This window comes from Leuciscus leuciscus (genome assembly GCF_965113295.1).
Source record: "Leuciscus leuciscus genome assembly, chromosome: 2".
NCBI lineage: Eukaryota > Metazoa > Chordata > Actinopteri > Cypriniformes > Leuciscidae > Leuciscus > Leuciscus leuciscus.
Window position 1 is genome coordinate 54962741 of NC_138726.1, and position 23043 is coordinate 54985783.

At 37.6% G+C, this 23043-nt stretch overlaps 3 protein-coding genes across 3 annotated transcripts in view; all 3 read left to right on the forward strand.

Moving 5' to 3' along the window:
• The window catches only part of cxcl19 (chemokine (C-X-C motif) ligand 19), a 1884-nt gene extending 1696 nt beyond the window's left edge, over positions 1-188 (forward strand). The window contains exon 3 of the mRNA XM_082162087.1: positions 1-188. This exon is cut by the window's left edge and continues 282 nt beyond it. The gene's annotated coding sequence lies outside the window, so the exon portion shown is untranslated.
• Positions 1-23043, forward strand: part of cxcl8b.3 (chemokine (C-X-C motif) ligand 8b, duplicate 3) — a 65848-nt gene that overhangs the window by 6845 nt on the left and 35960 nt on the right. The gene's annotated exons all lie outside the window — the stretch shown is intronic.
• On the forward strand, positions 4588-21112 carry trmt10b (tRNA methyltransferase 10B). Its single transcript, XM_082162431.1, has 8 exons — positions 4588-5630; positions 5713-5818; positions 17232-17359; positions 17463-17615; positions 17718-17796; positions 20384-20451; positions 20540-20663; positions 20756-21112. Exons 1-8 carry the CDS (start codon positions 5484-5486, stop codon positions 20890-20892), a joined length of 942 nt encoding a protein of 313 aa, XP_082018557.1. The 5' UTR covers positions 4588-5483; the 3' UTR covers positions 20893-21112.

A 23043-nucleotide genomic window follows, 5' to 3' on the forward strand; every position in this document is an offset into this window, starting at 1 on the left:
ATGATTTCAAGACACCATGAACCCAATGATGTGCTACACTAAAGACACAGTCTGTTACACTGCATATATTCATTGTTTTCATTGTATACTGATGCAATCAGTTTTCAGTGTTGTTTGTTGAAAAGTATAAAAGTTGTGGAATATATGGATGATGTTTTTTTAATAAATCATTTCTTTTATCAAATCAATTCTGCTCACTTTTCTTGAACTTGTAAGGTCTCCAACTCCCCTGCTATTCTCTTGCAATGTAATTTGTCCAACTTCTTAGCTGTCAGCCCCAGTACACTTACACAGGTCTTATCAGTTATGACTTCCTCTAGATGCTTTCTCAACACATTTCCCGCTAAACTCTCAAAACAGTCATGACCATTACCAGACATCCTGAATATCATTAATCATTCCCTACGGCAAGGAGTTTTCCCTCAAATTTGTAAAACTGCAATTGTTCTTCTGTGCTCAGTATACAGAACAATCTCTAATCTTCCATTTCTTATTAAAAATAGTATCCATACAGCTCAATGACACCAATAAACTTAATGAAACATTTCAGTCTGGCTTCCTTACAAACCACAGAACAGAAAAGGCATAAAGGTTTTAAACGATTTGCAAGTTATTCAGGACTTGTTCTTTTAGATCTGAGTGCAGCTTTTGATGGCGTTGATCATGAGATTCTACTCGACAGAACTGGGTCTGTCAGGTCCTAGACTGGTTCAGATCCTACTTAAGAAGCAGGGAATACTATGTTACACCTCTAGATGTTGTGTCATATATTGTGGCGTTCCTCAAGGCTCAATGTTGGGCCCTCTATTATTTATAATAGCAATAAATTATAACAATATAATTGTGGATGTCACAGAACTTTCTACTGCTGAACAAAGATAAGATAGAAGTACTTCACTTGTTATCATGATGTCGTAGAGAAACAATCTATTGCTCCATATCTTGCTTCTTTATCACTAAAAGTCAGTAGCCAGGTCAAGAACTGAGGAATCATGTTTGACAGGGACCTCAGATTTTAAAAAAAGAAAAAAAATACATATTAGCAATTTTTCTAAAACATCCTACAGAATGAGAATGAAAAACTTGTTCATACATTTGTTACATATAGACTTGACTTTGTTACCAAAGAGCTCTATTACAAAGAGTTGAGAATGGAGCTGCACGTATGCTAACTCGCAGTAAAATGATAAATCACATTACTCCGACACTCAGATCCCTTCACTGGCTGCCTGTATCATACAGAACTGAATTCAAGATCATCTTATTGGTTTTTAAATGTCTTTATGGGACTGCCCCAATATACTCTTCTAATTTATTAAATACGGTGGGTACGGAAAGTATTCAGACCCCCTTAAATTTTTCACTCTTTGTTATATTGTAGCCATTTGCTAAAATCATTTAAGTTCTTTTTTTTTTCTCATTATTGTACACACATCACCCCATATTGACAGAAAAACACAGAATTGTTGACATTTTTGCACATTTATTAAAAAAGAAAAACTGAAATATCACATAATAATAATAATAATAATAATAATAATAATTTGTTACATTTATATAGCGCTTTTTCTGAGACCTCAAAGCGCTTTACATAGATGGGGGAATCTCCTCAACCACCACCAATGTGCAGCATCCACTTGGATGATGCGACGGCAGCCATATTGCACCAGAACGCCCACCACACACCAGCTTACTGGTGGAGAGGAGACAGTGATGAAGCCAGTCAGTATATGGGGATGATTAGGAGGCCATGATGGACAGAGGCCAAGGGGAAAATTTGGCCAGGATGCCGGGGTTACACCCCTACTCTTTTTCGAAGGACATCCTGGGATTTTTTAATGACCACAGAGAGTCAGGACCTCGGTTTAACTACACAGATCTGGTCAAGGTTACAAAAAAAATTCTGCTGCACTTAAAGTTCCTAAGAGCACAGTGGCCTCCATAATCCTTAAATGGAAGACGTTTGGGACGACCAGAACCCTTCCTAGAGCTGGCCGTCCAGCCAAACTGAGCTATCGGGGGAGAAGAGCCTTGGTGAGAGAGGTAAAGAAGAACCCAAAGATCACTGAGGCTGAGCTCCAGAGATGCAGTCGGGAGATGGGAGAAAGTTGTAGTAAGTCAACGATCACTGCAGCCATCCACCAGTCGGGGCTTTATGGCAGAGTGGCCCGACAGAAGCCTCTCCTCAGTGCAAGACACATGAAAGCACACCTGAAGGACTCCAAGATGGTGATAAATAAGATTCTCTGGTCTGATGAGACCAAGATAGAACTTTTTGGCCTTAATTCTAAGCGGTATGTGTGGAGAAAACCAGGCACTGCTCATCACCTGTCCAATACAGTCTCAACAGTGAAGCATGGTGGTGGCAGCATCATGCTGTGGGGGTGTTTTTCAGCTGCAGGGACAGGACGACTGGTTGCAATCGAGGGAAAGATGAATGCGGCCAAGTACAGGGATATCCTGGACGAAAACCTTCTCCAGAGTGCTCTGGACCTCAGACTGGGCCGAAGGTTCACCTTCCAACAAGACAATGACCCTAAGCACACAGCTGAAATAACGTAGGAGTGACTTCACAACAACTCCGTTACTGTTCTTGAATGGCCCAGCCAGAGCCCTGACTTAAACCCAATTGAGCATCTCTGGAGAGACCTGAAAATGGCTGTCCACCAACGTTTACCATCCAACCTGACAGAACTGGAGAGGATCTGCAAGGAGGAATGGCAGAGGATACCCAAATCCAGGTGTGAAAAACTTGTTACATCTTTCCCAAAAAGACTCATGGCTGTATTAGATCAAAAGGGTGCTTCTACTAAATACTGAGCAAAGGGTCTGAATACTTAGGACCATGTGATATTTCAGTTTTTCTTTTTTAATAAATGTGCAAAAATGTCAACAATTCTGTGTTTTTCTGTCAATATTGGGTGCTGTGTGTACAAAAATGAGGGGAAAAAAAGAACTTAAATGATTTTAGCAAATGGCTGCAATGTAACAAAGAGTGAAAAATTTAAGGGGGTCTGAATACTTCCCGTACCCACTGTAAATATTCTCCAGCAAGATCACTCCGAACATCCAATAGTAACTTGTTGTACCAAAATCATGGCTAAAATTTGGCAGTCTATGGTCATTTCAGTCCCAGTATGGAACTCTCTTCCTGACAGCCACAAGCAATCGCACTTTTAAAAAGTATCTTAAAACACATTTGTTCACTAGGGCCTTTCCTTGATTTATTTTATTGTTGTATTTTGTTTTATAGTATGTGTGTGTTTGTTGCTCTTTTCTGTGAATGCACTAGTATTTCTCTTTTGTAAAGCACCTTTCAAACACTGTTTTTTGTAAATATAAAATCTATATAAATAAAGCATCACTTATACGTACTTAAATGCTGTGCATTTGAAATTTCTATTCATTTTTATTTTTATTAATTGTATTATCTGTGTCATGTCAGTGGCATTTTGTATGTGCTGTGGAAGCTTCTGTCACCAAGACTAATTCCTTGTATGTGTAAACCTGGCACAACTGTTTATATTATAATAAATTATAATATATGGAGATTTTGTTGCATCCCAAATTTCACAATGTATGGTTTCAGGCCAGACAGATAAGAATTTGGATTAATGTCCAAAAGTTTAAATGGGCCTCAAAATCATGGGCCTCATTCATTATCCAAACATATTTAATATATGTTTCACATGATAAATAAATCCAACTGCTCTCCTGGGATTTTATTTATCACAGTTGCCACTGAATATTAATATTCATAAATCAGTTTGATTCACCCAAAATGTATAGGATAAAATTCTCCAGAGAGATTAGCGATAACGGGCTCATTTCTTAACCCGTATGTTGTTCATTTGTAGCTCGTGAGAAAGTTGAGAACATTTTGATTTACGGCAACAGGAAAATCTGTTGAGTCATGTACATGACTTTCACATGACAGGCCTGAAATCAATTTGATTGGATTTGGTTGTAAAGATTTAATAGAATTCAGCAGATATGAATATTACCACACTACATCCCTCACAAAACCGCCAGCTTCGCAACAACCCACAGCTTCCTATATTCGCTAAAACACGTGTGTCCAAAATAAGAAATGCTTACTGTTTTTATGTTTTCATTAATTTATTATAATATAGACAATGAGATACTGTTGGCAAGATTTAGTTTTTCCAGCAGCTCCTCGTCTGACTGGATGACACACGTTTGATGCTGGTTTGGATAATTGGTGGTTTGCATAAATGAGGTTTTATTTCAAACAAGGAAACACATGAAAAGTCCCTTTGATCACATGTGCAGATTTCTCAAGAAAGGCACTTATCAGAAAAGACGTAATAATAATAAACTCAACCTCAAATGTCTGGATTTTGTATTGGGGTTTGTACTACAACACATGCATTGATGATATAATCTTTATGATGATGATGAATCACTCGTGTTTTGAACTTCTGTCTAAGTTCCTTTGGATAATAAAAGCATCTAGTAAAATATTAAATGATGATAGTATCTCTTCTATTTTTTTTTTATATATATACCAGTGAAATATAACGGTACAAATATACGAATAAAAAATGTAAAATAATGTAAAAAAAAAAAAAAGTAATGTACAAAAACATGTAAACAAACTAAACATCAACACGTAACACTTGCTGGACAGTTAGAATGTATGCATGATTTAATAACCAGAAAACACTAAATATGAGCTTTTGGTTACCAAATGAACATGCATATATTATTGCATATTTTTACTGGTATTTGCCAAATGTCATATTCGCTGGAACAAAGTTAGTTTACTGATGTAATAAAAAAGAAGAAGAAAACACTTCAACAAATAATGAAAAACATATAAGTAGATGTTGAGAAATAAATACATACACGTCAAATGATAACACAAGAATAAAATAAGAATGTATACAGGCTATATTATATTAAACCATATTGATTTTATTGACAATTTATTGACTTGAAAAATGTGCAGTCAGAACAAATGGGCCTATATTTGAATTTCTTTTTCAAGAACCAAAAACAAAGGTTGGTTTTACTGTGCTTGCAGTAATGTATGATGTATATTTAGCAAAAACTCAAATTAAATGTATAATATGGTATTCTGTCCTATAATATAGTATTCTTCCCTGCAAAATGCGTCCAAAGTAGCAACAACAGCGTGGCCGTTACGTCATAACAGCGCGCCCGATTCTCTCGAGTTGAAAACATTAGCAGTTGTGGTGTTTATGTCGTTTACAGGTTCTATCAAAAGTGTTTCAGGATCGCTGTATCTTTTAATGCGTTTATAGATATAAGGTATATCAGTTATTTGTTACTTCCACTTTCAGTTTGTCGGAAGAGACGATCTTTAGCAGCATAGCACCCTTACTTTCACTTTATCAGTATCCGAGGTCATCATTGTCTCCTTCCGTACAGTCATAATAGATGTGTTTTCCGTTGCTTTGTGGGGGATATACATTCATCTGACTTTAGCCATAAAACAGATGGAAGAAGCGCCACACGAGAGCTGCTGTTACTCTGACGGAGCGTCGAAACTAAACGACGCTGCGGTCTCAGATTTACTGGAGTTTCTGCGCATCGATGTGGAGCTCGAGCCCGCGTGCGCCGACAGAGAGGACACCTCGTGCTCTGTAAGATGATGAGTCATAATATTGAGACAGAATTCATTTACAGACAGTGTGTGTCACTTATTGTACTAACTTACTTTTACAGAAAAATGTCACGCGCAAACAGCGAAACTGGGAGAGAAGACTGGAGGTGAAAAGGAGAAAAAGAAAAGAGGAGAAACAAAGAAAGAAGCTCAACAGACTAAATAAAGGTGACCTGACCTTAATTAATTGAAGTTACATAACAGGGTCAATCTTATGTACCTCTTCATGTCCCTCCCTATCATACACGTCAATTATCATATACAGTCAAAACAAAATGTATTCAGACACCTTGCTATCATAACTTACATTAATGAACTATAGTGTCCTGTGCCGTGTGCCCATAGTAAATATATATATATAGAGAGAGAGAGAGAGTACAGGCCAAAAGTTTGGAAACATTACTATTTTTAATGTTTTTGAAAGAAGTTTCTTCTGCTCATCAAGCCTGCATTAATTTGATCAAAAATACAGACATTTTATATTATTGATATATTGTTACAATTTAAAATAATTGGTTTTCAATTTATTATACTTTAAATTATCATTTCTGTCAAGTCAAGTCAAGTTTATTTGTATAGCGCTTTTCACAATACAGATTGTATCAAAGCAGCTTCACAGTATTAAATTAAAATAATACAACAAAGTTTGTTTCAAGAGGAATTTATTGATTTTCAGCATCATTACTCCAGTCTTCAGTGTCACATGTGACATCCAGTCTATCACATGATCCTTTAGAAATCATTCTAATATTCTGATTTATTATGAGTGTTGGAAACAGTTCTGCTGCCTAATATATTTGATGAATAAAAGGTTAAAAAGAACTGCATTTATTCAAAATAAAAAAAATATTTTCTAATAATATAAATCTTCTTTACTATCACTTTTTATCAATTTAACACATCCTTGCAGAATAAAAGTATTGATTTATTTCAAAAAAAGAAAGAAAAAAAATTACTGACCCCAAATCAGTGATGCGCGGGTTGATCCGAAATGAGCGGGTGCCTGCGGTCACCCGCGGTTACCCGCGGTTACGAGTCATCCAAAAATATTTTTAATGATATTCGGGTCGCGGTCGGTCGGGTCGTTTGAAATAAAGATGCCAATTAAACCTTTGTAATTTATATAGTAGTATAGAGAGCATAAGCGGAGTGGAGCGGTGAGAATCTTCGCTCATCGCTCACGGAACTGTCCACCCCTCCGCTCCCCCGCTCAAAGCTACATCAGGCCGCTCCGCTCGTTATCGCTCGATCAGCGCTCAACGCAGTTTGATCCGCGCTCCACTCAAATCGCCCCCCGCTCGCTCCAAAAAGGGGAAAACAAATCTACATGTAGCCTATATCACTGTAGCTTAGACCACAGCCTTACCTCCTAAAGAACTAATGAGCAACAACAACATTTTTCAAATAGAAATGTTTTATTTCAAATGACAAATTAGGCCTATGTAAGAAGGAATATAGCCTACACAAAGTCCTGTAAAATTAAACGAATAAATGGGCCGGTAACACTTTAGAATAATGGTCCGTAGTTAACAAGTAGCTATGCAGGAAGTAATAGGTAGTACTGCATTAACACCGAACTTAATACTATTAACTAATATGGAAGCAATATTAACTAAGCAGTAAGTAATATCTAATTTAGTACAAAGGTAGTTCCTTGGTAGGTATTTGATTATTACTAAAGAAATATATCCTCATTGAGAACTACTTGTGAACTAAGAAAGAATAACCAATTAATTACTAATCACAAAAGTAACATGTCTAAAAAAGTGAACAATTGTGTGTGTTTTTTTACTCTTAACATGGTCATAACATTTCAGAAGCTTGTGCCTCAAATGGGTTCTTTGTGGAAACCAGTTTATGAATATTATATTCCCCCAAATACATTAGCTACATGTTGAGATTGTGACTACTACTCTTGCCAAAAGATGGACGTATGTTTATTTCAAACTTAAACATAGAATAATACTAATAATGATCATTTGTTTACAATTTTAAATAATAAGGAAGTGATGCTGACACTCATGATTGGATTAGTTCACTATTATGAGCTCTATTGAGTGTCAGTTCAATGTCTCAGACTCCAAAGACCTACCTTTATGTTACAGTAGCCGCCTGAGGAGGACTTCTCTTTAGGATATGAATATAAACATTGATGTTCTCTTGTCAAAAACAATTTGCATCCTTAATGAAGAAATTGGCTGCATTTATGTTGCAATAATCGCAAAACCACATCTTCCAGTTTACAATGTTCGTTATAATATTACTAGTGCCTCACAGAAATGAATGCCTGTACAGTATGTGTCAAATATAAAATTAAATAACTTGTATTACTTGTGAAAAACATGCTAACTCCTCAGTAATTACTCAAGCGTTATATTGTCATCCCGCAGGAACTACTAGTGATGTGGTCCATTATTTTAAAGTGAGAAACATGTTAACTCCTCACTAATTACTCAAGCGTTATATTGTCATCCCGCAGGAACTACTAGTGATGTGGTCCATTATTTTAAAGTGAGAAACATGTTAACTCCTCACTAATTACTCAAGCGTTACCTTGTCATCCCGCAGGAACTACTAGTGATGTGGTCCATTATTTTAAAGTGAAAAACATGTTAACTCCTCACTAATTACTCAAGCGTTACCTTGCCATCCCGCAGGAACTAGTGCAGCCTGGTCTCATTGTTAATACGTAACGTTAGGTATTAATACGTCATTTTCAAAGATAGAAAACGTACTTTTTTGTACGTTTCGATATATGCTGAAACGTATAATATGGACGTATCTGCAACGTTTAAACGTAACATTATTACGATTTTACAGCTAAAAAACAAACTATTTACGAATTGTATAATTTCCCTTTTACCATTTTATAGATTATAAATGTAAGATCTCTTAACCCTACTCCCACACCTAAACATAACTTACCCATTTTATAGACAATATTAAAAGGATAAAACGTAATGGACAGATATGTGTAACGTTAGGGAAATGGCAGTTTTATTAACAATATAGCATTAAAACATAGTTTGAGCCACTAATCCTACCCCAAAGTTACCCCTAAACCTAACAATTTCTTAAAACTACGTAGGCTACAATTATAAAGGAAAACAACAGACAGACACGTATAATTACAATAATTTATTTATTGAGAAAATGTCAAAACCGGTACCAAAAGTCGTTCACATGACGTTGTGTCGCAGTCCTCTCTGGCAGTATAATAGTTTTGTATGAGGTAACGTTACAGAGCAGAATTTAAATCATTAATCCATGAAAATGTTAATCCGGTTTCGGTTCGCTATTCGCTCTGTGAAAGCGCGCGCGCTTCTCCAATTCAAATGTAGTACACCAACTTAAACACGGCATGTCGTAATCTGTGACGAAGCATGCGAGAGCCAATGAGCGTCTGATATCACTGCCGTAAAACATGTCGTAACGCTTCGGGTGCAATTGTTGAATTTGAATTCACTACGAGCGCGGGATTTGAAGTTTACGGTCTCTGCTGAGAAATGGAGATAAAGATCACTGGATAAAGGGCTGAATTTGGATCTATTTCTTGCTAACAACATGGATTATAAAGATTTGGATTACATCAAGCTAATAAAATTGATGTCTTTTGTGAATTTATGTTGTGTTTTAGTGTATTATGGGTCTATAGGAGAAAACGCCTTTGTTTTGTGTCTCACGGTAAATAAACCAAGTATTACAAAATGGTTAAACGATTAAAGAAGGTATTTTTAAGGTTTTAAAGTGTATTCTTGTTTAACACCATATAGGCTAATCCTCCGAAACGAGTTTGCAGCAGAAGGCACGAACAGAGCGAAATGTTATTATTTATGAGTAACGTTAAACTGTAATAAATGCGATTGAAAATGTAATTGATAAGACAATTGAATGCAATAGAGTCAAAACATTAATGCCACGATTTTAATATGCATAAGTTAAATAGGAATACGTACAAATTTGTACGTCGGTAAAGTTGTTTTGTGCTGTCAATACGTAAATGTTAGTGCTGTAAATACGTCAGTATTATAAAGTTGTTTTGTGCTGTCAATACGTAAATGTTAGTGCTGTAAATACGTCAGTATTATACGTTTCTGTGTGTATAAAACGTAAATAAATGTACGTATGGTAGAACTACACTTTACATAAAAATACACACGTATTCTCATGAGATCACGTTGACTAGTGATGTGGCCCATTATTTTAAAGTGAAAAACATGTTAACTCCTCACTAATTACTCAAACGTTACCTTGTCATCCCGCAGGAACTACTAGTGATGTGGCCCATTATTTTAAAGTGAAAAACATGCTAACTCCTCACTAATTACTCAAACGTTACCTTGTCATCCCGCAGGAACTACTAGTGATGTGGCCCATTATTTTAAAGTGAAAAACATGTTAACTCCTCACTAATTACTCAAGCGTTACCTTGTCTGTACTGTAACATAAAGGTAGGTCTTTGGAGTCTGAGACATTGAACTGACACTCAATAGAGCTCATAATAGTGAACTAATCCAATCATGAGTGTTTATTTAAATCACTTCCTAATTTAAAAAAATTAAAAACAAATGATCATTATTAGTATTATTCTATGTTTAAGTTTGAAATAAACATACGTCCATCTTTTGGCAAGAGTAGTAGTCACAATCTCAACATGTAGCTAATGTATTTGGGGGAATATAATATTCATAAACTGGTTTCCACAAAGAACCCATTCGAGGCACAAGCTTCTGAAATGTTATGACCATGTTAAGAGTAAAAAAAAAACCCCACAATTGTTCACTTTTTAGACGTTACTTTTGTGATTAGTAATTCATTGGTTATTCTTTCTTAGTTCACAAGTAGTTCTCAATGAGGATATATTTCTTTAGTAATAATCAAATACCTACCAAGGAACTACCTTTGTACTAAATTAGATATTACTTACTGCTTAGTTAACATTGCTTCCATATTAGTTAATAGTATTAAGTTCGGTGTTAATGCAGTACTACCTATTACTTCCTGCATAGCTACTTGTTAACTACGGACCATTATTCTAAAGTGTTACCAATGGGCCTAATAATATGAATAACAATTATATAAACAAAAATATAGCCTACATAAAAATTTTAAAAGTAAATTTACTATTAGGCCAGAATTTTGATAAGTTAACTTTTGTGCAACGCGCACGATTAAAATTTAAATGGGCTTATATCCATTGTACACACAAACTGCTGTAAAATAAAACGAATAAATGGGCCTAATAATATAAATAAAATTTATATAAACAAAAATATAAAATAAATATACATAAACGTTTTAAAAGTAGGCCTAGGCTAAATTAACTATTAGGACAACATTCTTATAACTGAACTTGTGCGCAGCGCGCAGGATTAAAATTTAAATGGGCTTGTATCAATTGTTTGCATTTTACGCTGTATTTAATTTAGGCTACACTTTAAGTTACCGTATTCAATTTGCTAACCTTTTGCTTTCTTCCCAGCGTGTTCACATATCACACTGCATGTTTTCGAGAGATGTGTCTTTTTAGATTCCAAAATTAATCTTTAGGCCTACTGACTGAAACGATGTCGTTTTCTTCTACCACATAATAGTTAGTTTTACACCTGTATGACTTCTTATTTTCCTTTTTGAAGTAGCCTACTTTTTGAACTCCATTATTGAGCCGAGTTTTGACTGAAAATAGAATCCATCTTGCAGTCATCAACAGTAGACTGAGTCAGGCTTGACTGAGCATGCTTCAGAATCTTGGTGTGCGCGGAGCGAAATTGGAGCGGGAAATAGGGCGACGCTCCATCCTTTTAAAAATGCCGCTCTGCGTTCTGTCCAAGATCCGCCCGCTTGCTCCCGCTCCACTCCGCTCACATGCAATTTTCTATGAAATACATAGGCCTACACTTTATTGGCTGAATAACTGGCGCGAAGATGACGCACGAGCTCAGTCTGCAGGTAGAGATGGAGGCGGCAAGAGAAAAGGTGAAGACTGGCTGGGGAGTGGAAGCTCCGCAAATACACAAACAGAAAGAGCAAAGTTGCCGAAATAATGAAAGATAATGACCAAAGTGCTGGCTTTGTCATGTGTATTTCTTGCTATGCATTTACTAGCCTACTTTTAAAAAAATGCGGGTCAGGAAGCGGGTCGGGTACAATATTTTCTTTCTTTTTTTTTGCGGTCCGAGTTGCGGGCGGGTTAGTTGAAAACGTCGGTCGGGTCCGGGTTGTTTATACATTGACCCGCGCATCACTGCCCCAAATTACTGACCAGTAGTGGATATTGTTGTTACAAAAGATTTCTATTTTTAAAACATTTGCTGCTTTTTTTTATTTGATTTTTTTTTAGTTATGTTATGAAAGATATAACAGAATGATTTGATATACTATATTACTTTATGCAATATGCGTGTAAACATAGCCATAAATGCCATTCCTCTTCTATGCAATGCATCTATACACCTGTATCTAATTTGCATATTTATGTGTTTTTGGGACAACATGTAATAATTGGGAATGTTTTCATAAGAATATCTCATAAGAATATTTATGTGTAATTTATTTCCCTATTCACTTGTTGTGTCTCCCAAAATGCCTGATTAACATGATTTAAAATCCACCTGTAGTCAATAATTGTATTCCTTAAAACTCATCTTTGATCACCAAAATTACATATTTCAACGTTTTTTCTTTGGATTTTTTTTTTTATGCCTTAAAATAGCTTGAATGTAACTCGACACCCTTGCCTCATTTAGTATTGGCGGTTCTATGAATATGCAAATGAGCCCCGCCTCCACTCACTCACTCACACAGCTCAGAGATCCACTGGTTGACGGTCACACGTTGATCTGATTGGTTACAAGGTAGTTTGTGACGTCAGAAACACCAGCGATTTCAAACCGTGTTTTTGAGACTGTCTTTGGTTCACTGCAGTTTTAAGGAGAAAATAGTCAACAATGGTGTCGACTTGTGAATTTACTCATGGTTTGTCTTAAAGCGTATTAAAAACACCACTTAAGGCGGGCATACACTGCGATTTTCGTCAGATTTTGAGCCAAATTCTGACTCGTGCAACTCTTTTTCGGGTCGGGCCGATTTTCAGCTGTGTCGTGCTTCGTTTGTCATGCAGTGTTCGTGAAGTGTACAGGGGTAAACGAGAGGCGATTAACCACTCCCGACCGGCAATCGGATGGTCGGATGAATTTCTGGCATGTTAGAAATTTTGGTCGCTCCTCGTGACTATATCGCACAGGTGAAGCAGAGCTATGAACCGATTGCGCTAAACTCAGTGTTTTCTCCCACACTGTGCCAGCGCGAAAACAGTTTCATCTGCAGGGAGAACCCCCCCCCCCGAAAAAAGGTCGATCTTTAAGGTCTGTAGTTCAAACTAGCTACAAATTACTGTTGCTTACCTCCAGTTCCTGTTGCACAATGGATTAACCATTACCCACTTCTTCCAAGCCACCTGCGATGTACACTTTGCCTCTTCTATAGAGACAGAGCGTATTTATGCCACGCCCACACCGGGGGGGGAAAACAATCTCTCCATTGACTTTGCATCGCGAGAAGCTGCCTCCTTGTCATTTCTGACTTATAACAAAAAACAAAACAATGTCGAAAAGCTGCTATGTGACAAGGTGTACAGCAGACAAGGTGTACAGCAAACAAGCTAAAAAAACTCAGAAATAAGTTTTTATAATCTGTCGACCCCAAAAAACTCTGTCTCTATTCATTTGCGATGTACACTTTGCCTCTTTTATTCATTTGTTAAACAATGTTTTTGAAATAAAGCTGTTTTTAATTTTCATTGATTAATTATTGCAGTGTTCGGACATATTATAGACTGTTAATAATTAATTATATATAATTCATTGTAATCGACCTACATTTTTTAGACAATTTTTAATGAGGAGGAGTAAGCTTCTTTGTAATATTTTATTAACCTCACAGCGGTTGGTTATGCGGTGATGCGCTATGAAATTATTGCGTGGCAATTTAATTATAATAGCCTATCAATTTCATAATAAAAGTAGCCTAGGCCTTCCCTAATAATAACAATAATAATACAATAATACTAATAATAATTTAATACATAAATTGGAAATGCTAAATCATCTTGATATTGATAGCTGATGCTTGTTTTGACACTATCTCTGGATACATGATAATATCGTCTATATAGGCACAACCCGGCACGAGGGTTTATCGCGCTGATTCGCGCATATTTCACACGTATAGTGTGAGCAGTGAGGTCGCAGCTCGACTTTCGGACCGTATAGTGTGAGCACATAAATCCTGAGCGTTGGCTTTACATCGTATGCGATCTACTCTTTCAGTGTGAGTAGGTTCCTTGCTGAAATCGCACAGACATCGCACAGTGTATGCCCGCCTTAAAGGGGAAATGAAACGTCCATGTTTTGGCACTGGTAGTAGCTACATATATTAGAAAAATCACCTTGCCAAACATTTTATTTAAAAAAGTTGGTAAAACCACAGATATGACAATTATTTTCATAATTTCTAGCTATCTATCTAGCTAGCGAGTCGCCATTTTGAAGTGACGTCACAGCCTACGTAACTGGGTTGGTTGGTTCCGCTGGTGAGTGAAGCGTTACTGGACCGAACTGAATACGCAATTGATTTGAAATGGAGGAAGACGAACTTGAAAGACCTGTTGAGCCTGTGTGTCCCATTGCTTATGCATTTGAGTCGATACGGCGTGGGAACCGAGCAGTGGTACGTCGCTATGTTGAATAGCCGGTGATACATGGCCGTAGCCAGCTATGAGGTCACCGAGGTCCGGACCTCGGTCATTTTTTTACATTCAAAAATAAAATTTCAAGCTCTCTGAATGATTAATTAGCCGTTTAAACCCTCATATGAGTGTTTGCAATTCATTTTGCTGCGAGAATCTAGCGCAGTGAACGGGGCTTAAGAGCGCGTTGTGAGGGCGTGGGTGCGATCCAGTGTTGCCAGATCCACCTAATGGAAAGGTGGCAGTGGTCTTCTGGACTTGTTTTTCTGATTTAATGTCACACTTTAGGAAGTTATTAAAGTGGAAAGTTGCATGTTAGGGTTCGTGATATATTAATCTTATTTCCAAAACACAAGCTTTGAACTTATTTCGGATTATAAAAAAAAAAAATAATAATTTTGCTTGTTTTTCGTAGCAATATCTGGCAACATTTTACTGTTGGCATTAATAAAAATAAAAAAAGCTTATAGAAAAACTGTAATTGCTGACAGGAAGATGCCACATTCGGTAAGACAAATGCAATGATCATCGTGATTATCTGTAAGAAATGTATAACACTATCAAAAACAATAGCATAATACAGATCTGGGGTGCGTTCTCCGAAACTACCTTAACGCTACGTCGTTCTTAAGTTGTACCTTAAGAAGTACCTTATCGTTAATACGTGGTTTCCGAAACCTTCTTAGTTAAGTATACCTTCTGTAAGTCATACGTTCGTAAGGTTGGTCTGGAGCGCTCTTAGCTATACCTTATCGCTGCTGACGGTTCATACCGCTAGTGGCCACCACTACGCAAAAAGCTTTTTTACATCGCAGTTAAATTACACATAGAAAATTTTATATGAACATTTAATATAAAATCTGATTTAGTATTAAAATTACATTTTTACTTTACTTAAAAAATTTACACATAAAATACTTATGTTGTTATAGCCTACACCCAGTGTATGGAAGTGTTTTCATTAATAAAGTTTCCATACACTAATGGTTGTTAGCTTTTTTTAATTAGGCTACTATCCTAAGGCACATCAGCTGGCGAACCATTTGACAGAAAAGGCTTAGGAGTCTATATAAAGAAAGATGAGTTTACACAAACTTTATAGCTATGGCAGCGAGACAGCGAGTACTTGTTTTAAATCAAAGACGGCGCCGTCCGCGGAGCCAGTTAGTGTATGTCAACTACATGGCTGGTGGATAATCAGCATACGTTGTGGAGAACATTAACACACTTTTGGCCGTGAGGGTTTGGGATTGCACACTTGCTAAATTATAAACACATACTCATATTTATTTCTGCATGTACATATTTCAATGAGCCCCGATAAATGCAGTTTGTACTATTTCTAAAACGCTTCTTTATAAAGAACATTGTTTTCTCAATACTTTACCTATACCGCTGTGAAGGAAAGAGCGCACAATCGATCATCGAGGCATCGATATCAACCTATTCAGCGCCTCCACCATGGACAGCACCTGCTAAGGTCGAGCTTAAGAAGGTTTACCTTAAGCAACATCCTAAGGTATAGTTCGGAGAACACACGTAGGAAAGGTATACCTGTAGTTAAGGTGTACCTTTTGAGTCTTCGTAGCGCGCTAAGAGACAACGTTATCGGAGAACGCACCCCTGTATGTTACAGAATCAAAAACAATAGCATAATACAGATCTTTATGTTACAGAATCAAAAACAATAGCATAATACAGATCTTTATGTTACAGAATCAAAAACAATAGCATAATACAGATCTGTATGTTACAGAATGAAGCAGGACGACGGCTTTTTTATTTTGTCATTTCAGTGAGCCAAGGATTGAAGAGTAGTCCACACACACACACACACACACACAAGCTATAACGTTAGCAAATAGCCTGTAAATAGTTTGTAACATGTCTGTAAAATGTAAAACATTATATTGAATAAAAAATTATTTCACAAACATCTACAGTGTGCAGTTTGTTAACATAACGTTAGACGTCGTTTTTTTGTCTGGTACTAATAAACTTCACTAGCTAAACACTAAGTTAGCATTATTTAGCTAGTTCATGCTTACAGCTGTTAGCTAACAATGACTGTACCTAACGTTAGTTGTTCGCTGGTTCGACCAGCACATGCATCTTGTTAACGAGCCAGTGTGATGCAAACATGTATGAGAGGTTTGACATGATAATATGATAGCAGATGAATGCTTTTTATGCGTAGTTTAATGTTAAGTTTTATGTCTTTCACTGCGTTTTACTGAACTCAGCCCAGAGCCTTTAAAGCCAACCAACCCCGTGACGTCACATGTTAGAATACTGCACAATGGCGGCGCCCTGGCCGCGAAAGATATAACATTTTTTCTTTTTTTCTTTTATATGTTTACATTTGTCATGTTTCTTATATAATTGTTGATTATAGTGGAAATCCATTTTGTAAATCATGTAAACTTGATTGACTGCTTCATTTCCCCTTTAAGACATATAAACAACATTAAAAGCTGAATTTTTTCCACAGGGACTTTAAGTCCTGATAAAATCAATGCCGTGTTTCGTAACAAAGTCATATTCTGATTTGAAACCCCATTATATTTTCCTAAGATTTTGATTTCTAACAAACAATTTAAAAATTAGTCAGATTTAAATAATTACAAAATATTATCATATTTCCATAAGAGTGCCCATAAAGTTTCCATAAAGAGTCCTGAATGTGCTCTTTACAGGACATCCAGAGAAATTCGCTAAAATATTATGACCTCTACCGAGGAAAAATGCCTATTCCTGGGTCTCAAGAGGGATATTGCTTTATGATCTGACTGGAACCAAGAGTGTTTTCTAATTGACTGCATGTGTTTGTTGCAGATGTGAATGAGCTGCAGCTGAGTAAACGTGTCATGAAAGCCATTACCAAAGAAAGACTGGAGGAGGCCAGAGCAGCAGGACTGCGTCTGTGTGTCGACCTCAGCATGACCGACCGCCTGACAGACAAAGTCAGATTCACAAACACACACACAGTTTGACAGGTCGATGCCTGACCGTGATTTCTAAATAACAAGTGTGGGATTTTTATTCAGTTATACTTTTATCTCGTAGGAAATCAGTCGTCTTGCAGGTCAGATCAGGCGCCTCTACGGATCCAATAAGAAATCCGTACAGCCATTTCACATTTTCCTGACAGAATTCAAAGAGGACAGTCTTCTTTATAAGGAGTGCGTTCGGATGAATGACGGCTTCCTGAATTATCTGGTTAGAAAGGATTCCTAAACTGATCCTCGCCTAACCTTCAATAGTACAAACAGAAGCACAGAAATGATATACAGTAATGATAATGTTCTCTGTGTCCCACAGATTGATGTGACGGAGGAGAGCTGGTTTCATCTGTTTCCCTCTGAAGATGTGATATATTTAACCCCAGACGCAAGTGAAGGTTCATATTGCACACATTCTATATTGAGTTAGTTAAGTCATCGTGAAAACAAATGCACCCTGTTTATGTTTTACTGCATTTCCCTGGTTTTATTGTGTGCGATTAATTGGTGCACACTATTTTGATAATCATTTTATCAAAATGTAATCATATTTACACTCCTGGGCAGAAAAAAATGGGCCACGCCCAAAATGGCGAAACACTAACAAGTGTTTTTTTAATTGTATTAACCACAAATTATTGGTCTGGACTCTGGAGGAAACTAGAAAAATATAAGCAAATGCACTTCTTAAAAAGCCATTGGTGTCTCATCAAAAGTCAAAGACAGAATTAAGTTTTTGGCAGATTATGGAGTGATGAATCACAATGAAACATGAACGAATCTGTCTTTGAAAATTGCGGGCAAAACATAATAATACCGTAAAACTTCAAATAATAGCCGAGTCCCAAATAGACGCCTGTCTCTTTTAAACGCCTGGTGTGACGACAGGTTTGGGTAAATAAAGGCCGGTCTCAAATAGAGGCCTGGTCTGTTTTTTAGTATCGGGTTATACATGATATTCTAAAACCAGTCAGATCGTCTGTTCTATGTTTTGATTAGATTTCACGTGACAGACGCAACCGTTCATGAACGACTCATCACTATTCGCGCGCACGCGCGCGTGTGTGTATGTGTGTGAGGGAGAAAGAGGAGATAATATATTTCATTAACTTCGGGATGTTATCCTTAGGTATGTGGCCTGACTAGCTTCAGCGAGGATCACCTTATCCATTGTTTCAAAGAGGGAGAGCCGTGCGCATCTGGGCGGGAGCTGTTAGTGCAAGCAAGGCAGGCAGAGTTAGCGGAGGCCGGAGAGGGAGAAGTGGAGGAGAGCGACGTGGAGGAGGAATTCGCCAATGAACTTGTAATTGAGGATCGCGGGGATGATGATAGTGATGAATAGAGTAATTTTCTATCACATGATTGCAGTTGTTTTACAGGGTAGCCTTCATTCTTTCTTGTTGATGTGTTTCGGCAACAAGTTCATATGCTCGATGGATTTTAGTGGTAACTTGTGTTCTGCCCATTGCTGTCACATCGTTTCGTTTTTTATGTTTTTTTTTTATGCTGCTAATAGCCAAAGACATTTCTTACATTAAATTATTTGTTACACACATTCAAATTACTTATAAATAAAACATAATATAATGTGTTAACCTCCTACTGTCATGCTTGAATATCTCAACACTAAATTAAAGGCCTGTCTCTTATAGACGCCTGTCTCAAATACAAGCCGGTGCAGTTCGGCGATTTGGGTAAATAGAAGCCCGGGCTATTATTTGAAGTTTTACGGTAAATGCATCTCTATCACAGTGAAGCGTGGAGGAAGACGAGTGTTTTTAGCAGCTGGTAATGATGAGCTGCTTCACTGGAAAGTAATTTAATGCTGCGGAGGACAGGAGGATATTGCAGAATGGCTTTGTTTCCCACAAATGAAAGGAGTAATGATGATCAGATGTTATTTTTCAATGCGTCCAAATTGCAAAGACAATCGAGAAGTGACTCTAGAACAAGTCCATCAGGCTCATGTTTTGGCCTGGTCAGAGTCCACATTGGAACTCTATATACTAAATATTTAGTCTTACTGTAACAATGTTCAAGATTCTGGGAAGGAAGAGGACGGGGTCGGCTTGCGGAGACTGTGGGTCTTTATTGGAAATCAAAAATAAACAGCACAAAAACAAAGTCGTGCGCACAGCGCTATGTAATCAAACTCAGTCCACTAGGATCAGCTGTCAATCAACACGTTAGTGATGTTACGTATGACACTAAAGCATATCACACATGCAACACAATTTCTAGTGAAGCCCCGTATCGGGGTGTGTATTGGTTTACTAGAGTCACGTGATCGACGACAAATGAAGCCTCACTTTCTGTCCAATCACGTGCGCGTTTCGCTTTGGGTGTCAGAAGGCTCGAACCCCAGATCTTATTTAACAAGTCACTGTCTGTGCTCAGTCTGGTTGATGGGTTTGTGAGCAGAGAAAATGAATTTATTTAATGAACAAATCAAACACAAACGTAAGGCTGGGGGGGTTATCTTCCCCCCAACCCCCCCCACCCACCCCCCCACCCCACAAACTACGCCCCTGGGTGTTTGTCATTCACACTTAACCCACTCACGCCGCAGTGGTCTCCCGATCCTCTGTCCTGTCACAGACCTCGCTGAACCACGCCCCTCTTGCCACACTTACAATAAACTCAAACGAACTGGAAGACATTTTTAGCAACTCATGTTTGAAGCCATTAACATTGAGTTGAACAACACTGATTAGTCCTGTAAAAAACACTCTACACGTTGGGAAAAGCTATTTCGTGCTGTGACTTTTCTACAGTATTTGTGCAATTCTTGCTAATTTGCTGAGCAGTGATTTAAAATGATTAAGACCATTAAAAGACCACTAAATGTTTTGCCATTTTTGGCTTGGCTCATTTTGATATTAGTCGAAAAGTTCAGATAAAACCAGTGTGAATGCTGTAATAAGTAATTTCTTTCTTTTAATTTTAATTCTGCATAAATTGATAATGACTGACTGTCCCTGTTAGCTTTGGAATACGTGGAGGAAGATAAAGTTTATATCCTCGGAGGTTTAGTGGATGAAACCATACAGAAGGTGAGACTCATGCTGGAGGATTTATTGGTGAGAGATTTCATAGTGAAGAAACGGCCGAACTCAACAAGATCTCACTGCTTTCTTTAAGAAAATAAGCTTCACGAGGGCTAAAGAGTTTGGCATTCGCATGGCGCGGCTGCCGATTGACGAGTACATGGTGAAGAAACCAAACCCCAAAAACTTCCACTCCAAAATCCTAGCCATCAACCAAGGTCATTGCTTTCTCTGACTACATTTCTACACGCTGCACTCATAATCCTCCTCATCCCGAGTGTGTAATTGACCGTGTGCTGTTGTGTTTCAGTGTTTGAAATCCTACTGACATTTCGGGACACCAAAGATTGGACTAAAGCACTCGTTGCTGGTATCCCTCCTGGAAAAGGGTACATGTTGGCCTCGGCAGCATCTACAGACGTGATCAACTCTCAGGAAGAGCTGTAGACAGAGCAATATACAGTGACGGTGTTACAAAGTCATCTATATTAGATAACTTAATGTCTGACTGAAGTCACTTGAATCAGTAAGATTCAAAATACTTGACTGCATCTTTTGTATCATGCTTTATTTATGTTAAAATGCTTTCAAGGATGGTTTCTGCACAGTCAAAAACTGAACTGATGGATATTTTGTCTGCATTAAAGCCACTGGATCATATCACTGATATATACAGTTTAATGTCTCTCCCTTCTTTTTTTACTGTATTCATGTTTTCAGTGTGACATGATGGATCACAATACAGTTGATAACAGCAGCATCTCCTTGTTCATCTTTGTCAGAGCTGTCTTTCAGCATCAAACTTACAGGCAGTTAAATTATATTATTTATGTTAATATTATACATTAGGGCCTGGTTTCACAGACAGGGCTTAGATTAAGCCAGGATTAAGCCTTAGTTCAAAGTAGCTTTTATAAACATGCCTTAGAAAAAAACATTACTGGTTTGCATCTTGAGACAAAACAATGGTGCTGACATTTTAAGATACATCAGTGCAAGTTGCTTTCAGGTAAAACAGCTCAAACATGCATTTTAGTCTGGGACTAGACTTATTAAGCCTTGTCTGTGAAACGGGGGGTATAATGTTACAGTCCTGTATTTTTTTAAAATAATAACTCTTGACTAAAAACACGTTTTTTAAACCTAGCGGCTGACATTTGTAACTGCACAATGGAACCATCATTAAGGTCTGTTGTAGATTGTACTTGTTTAACTTAAACGCGCAAAATTTCTAATTTATTCAAACACCCCATTAATGCGGGTTAATAATAGGTTATCCTTGTGTAAGGTTTTATTTCTTGTTTAAACATATACATTTAGTTTATCCAAATGTGTCTAAATATATGTTGATAAATGGATTAATGTAAAAAATTAAAAAGATGATGTAATGCTGTTATAGACATCACTGTGTAACAGGATAGCTAAACTAAACATTTTAGATTTGACAGCTGTTTTAGGATAGAAATGTTAAACGACTGACAAAAATAATCACTAATAAACGTTTGTCTAATTTCGCCATTTTAAATTGAAAATAGGCCTTTATAATTTACCTGATTTGTGTATTGTAATAATTAGTAACTGTCAATCTGAGGGGACAAGAAACAATCACGAAGACGTTTTCATCATATTAGGCATAAGATTAATGATGAATTTGTATGTATTGTGATTTGTGAATACATTTTATAAACTTATTTACCATAGCGTTCGTAGCCTTCAGTAAATTAACTTGTCTAAGTAAATTATACATAAAACTTTAGAAGCTTTAAGCCCATATGGAACGCCTAAGATGCCAAAATCTGCGTAAAATGTTTTCTCCTCTCTCGCTACCCTGGATGGTGGGGCGGTAAGGGGCTTTGTGGGGATTCCCCAGATCAAGCGTGCAGTTGCGGTTCATGCCCGCAAACGTCTCAGGTTACGACTGTAACAGAGAACAGGGAACGAGACACTATGTCATTGACGCTTTGGGGAATGCCTCAGGCGTGACAGGTGTCTGAAATCAAATATCAACTCACGGCAATCATGTTGACCGGCGACAGCCCGTGAATCATTAGCGTGAATGATTAACGCGCGACCTGGATGTATAAAGGGGAGCCTTGAAAACATGACAACATCCTATCGTCTGAAGGGACTGTTGGTAGGCAGGCCCCGAGGCATGGCAGGGAGACGTAGTGTCTCGTTCCCTGTTCTCAGGGAACATGGGTTACAGTCGTAACCTGAGACGTTAACTTTCGAAGGGAACTCAACACTACGTCATTGACGCTTTGGGGAACGATATACCCACGCCGCCATGCTAAGGGGAGTGCATGCCCAAAGGCAGTGACAACTGTTAGAACCAGCAATTCAAATGAACGCTAGAACCACTCACCCTCAGGTCACACTGGGCTGTCAGTGACAGCACTCCCTACGGTCATAGCCCAAGCTATATGATACCACAGAAAACCTCCATAAACATAGTTTAGTGAAAGGTCTACCTGGGCCTGCTCAAGGGCCTAGGACCACAACTTCAACTTAGAAGGGGTCCCTTCTAGGGAATGTGGCTAGGGAACCCGAGGGAACCCCAGCCAGTCACTATTCAAGGGAACGTGCCACCTGAAATGC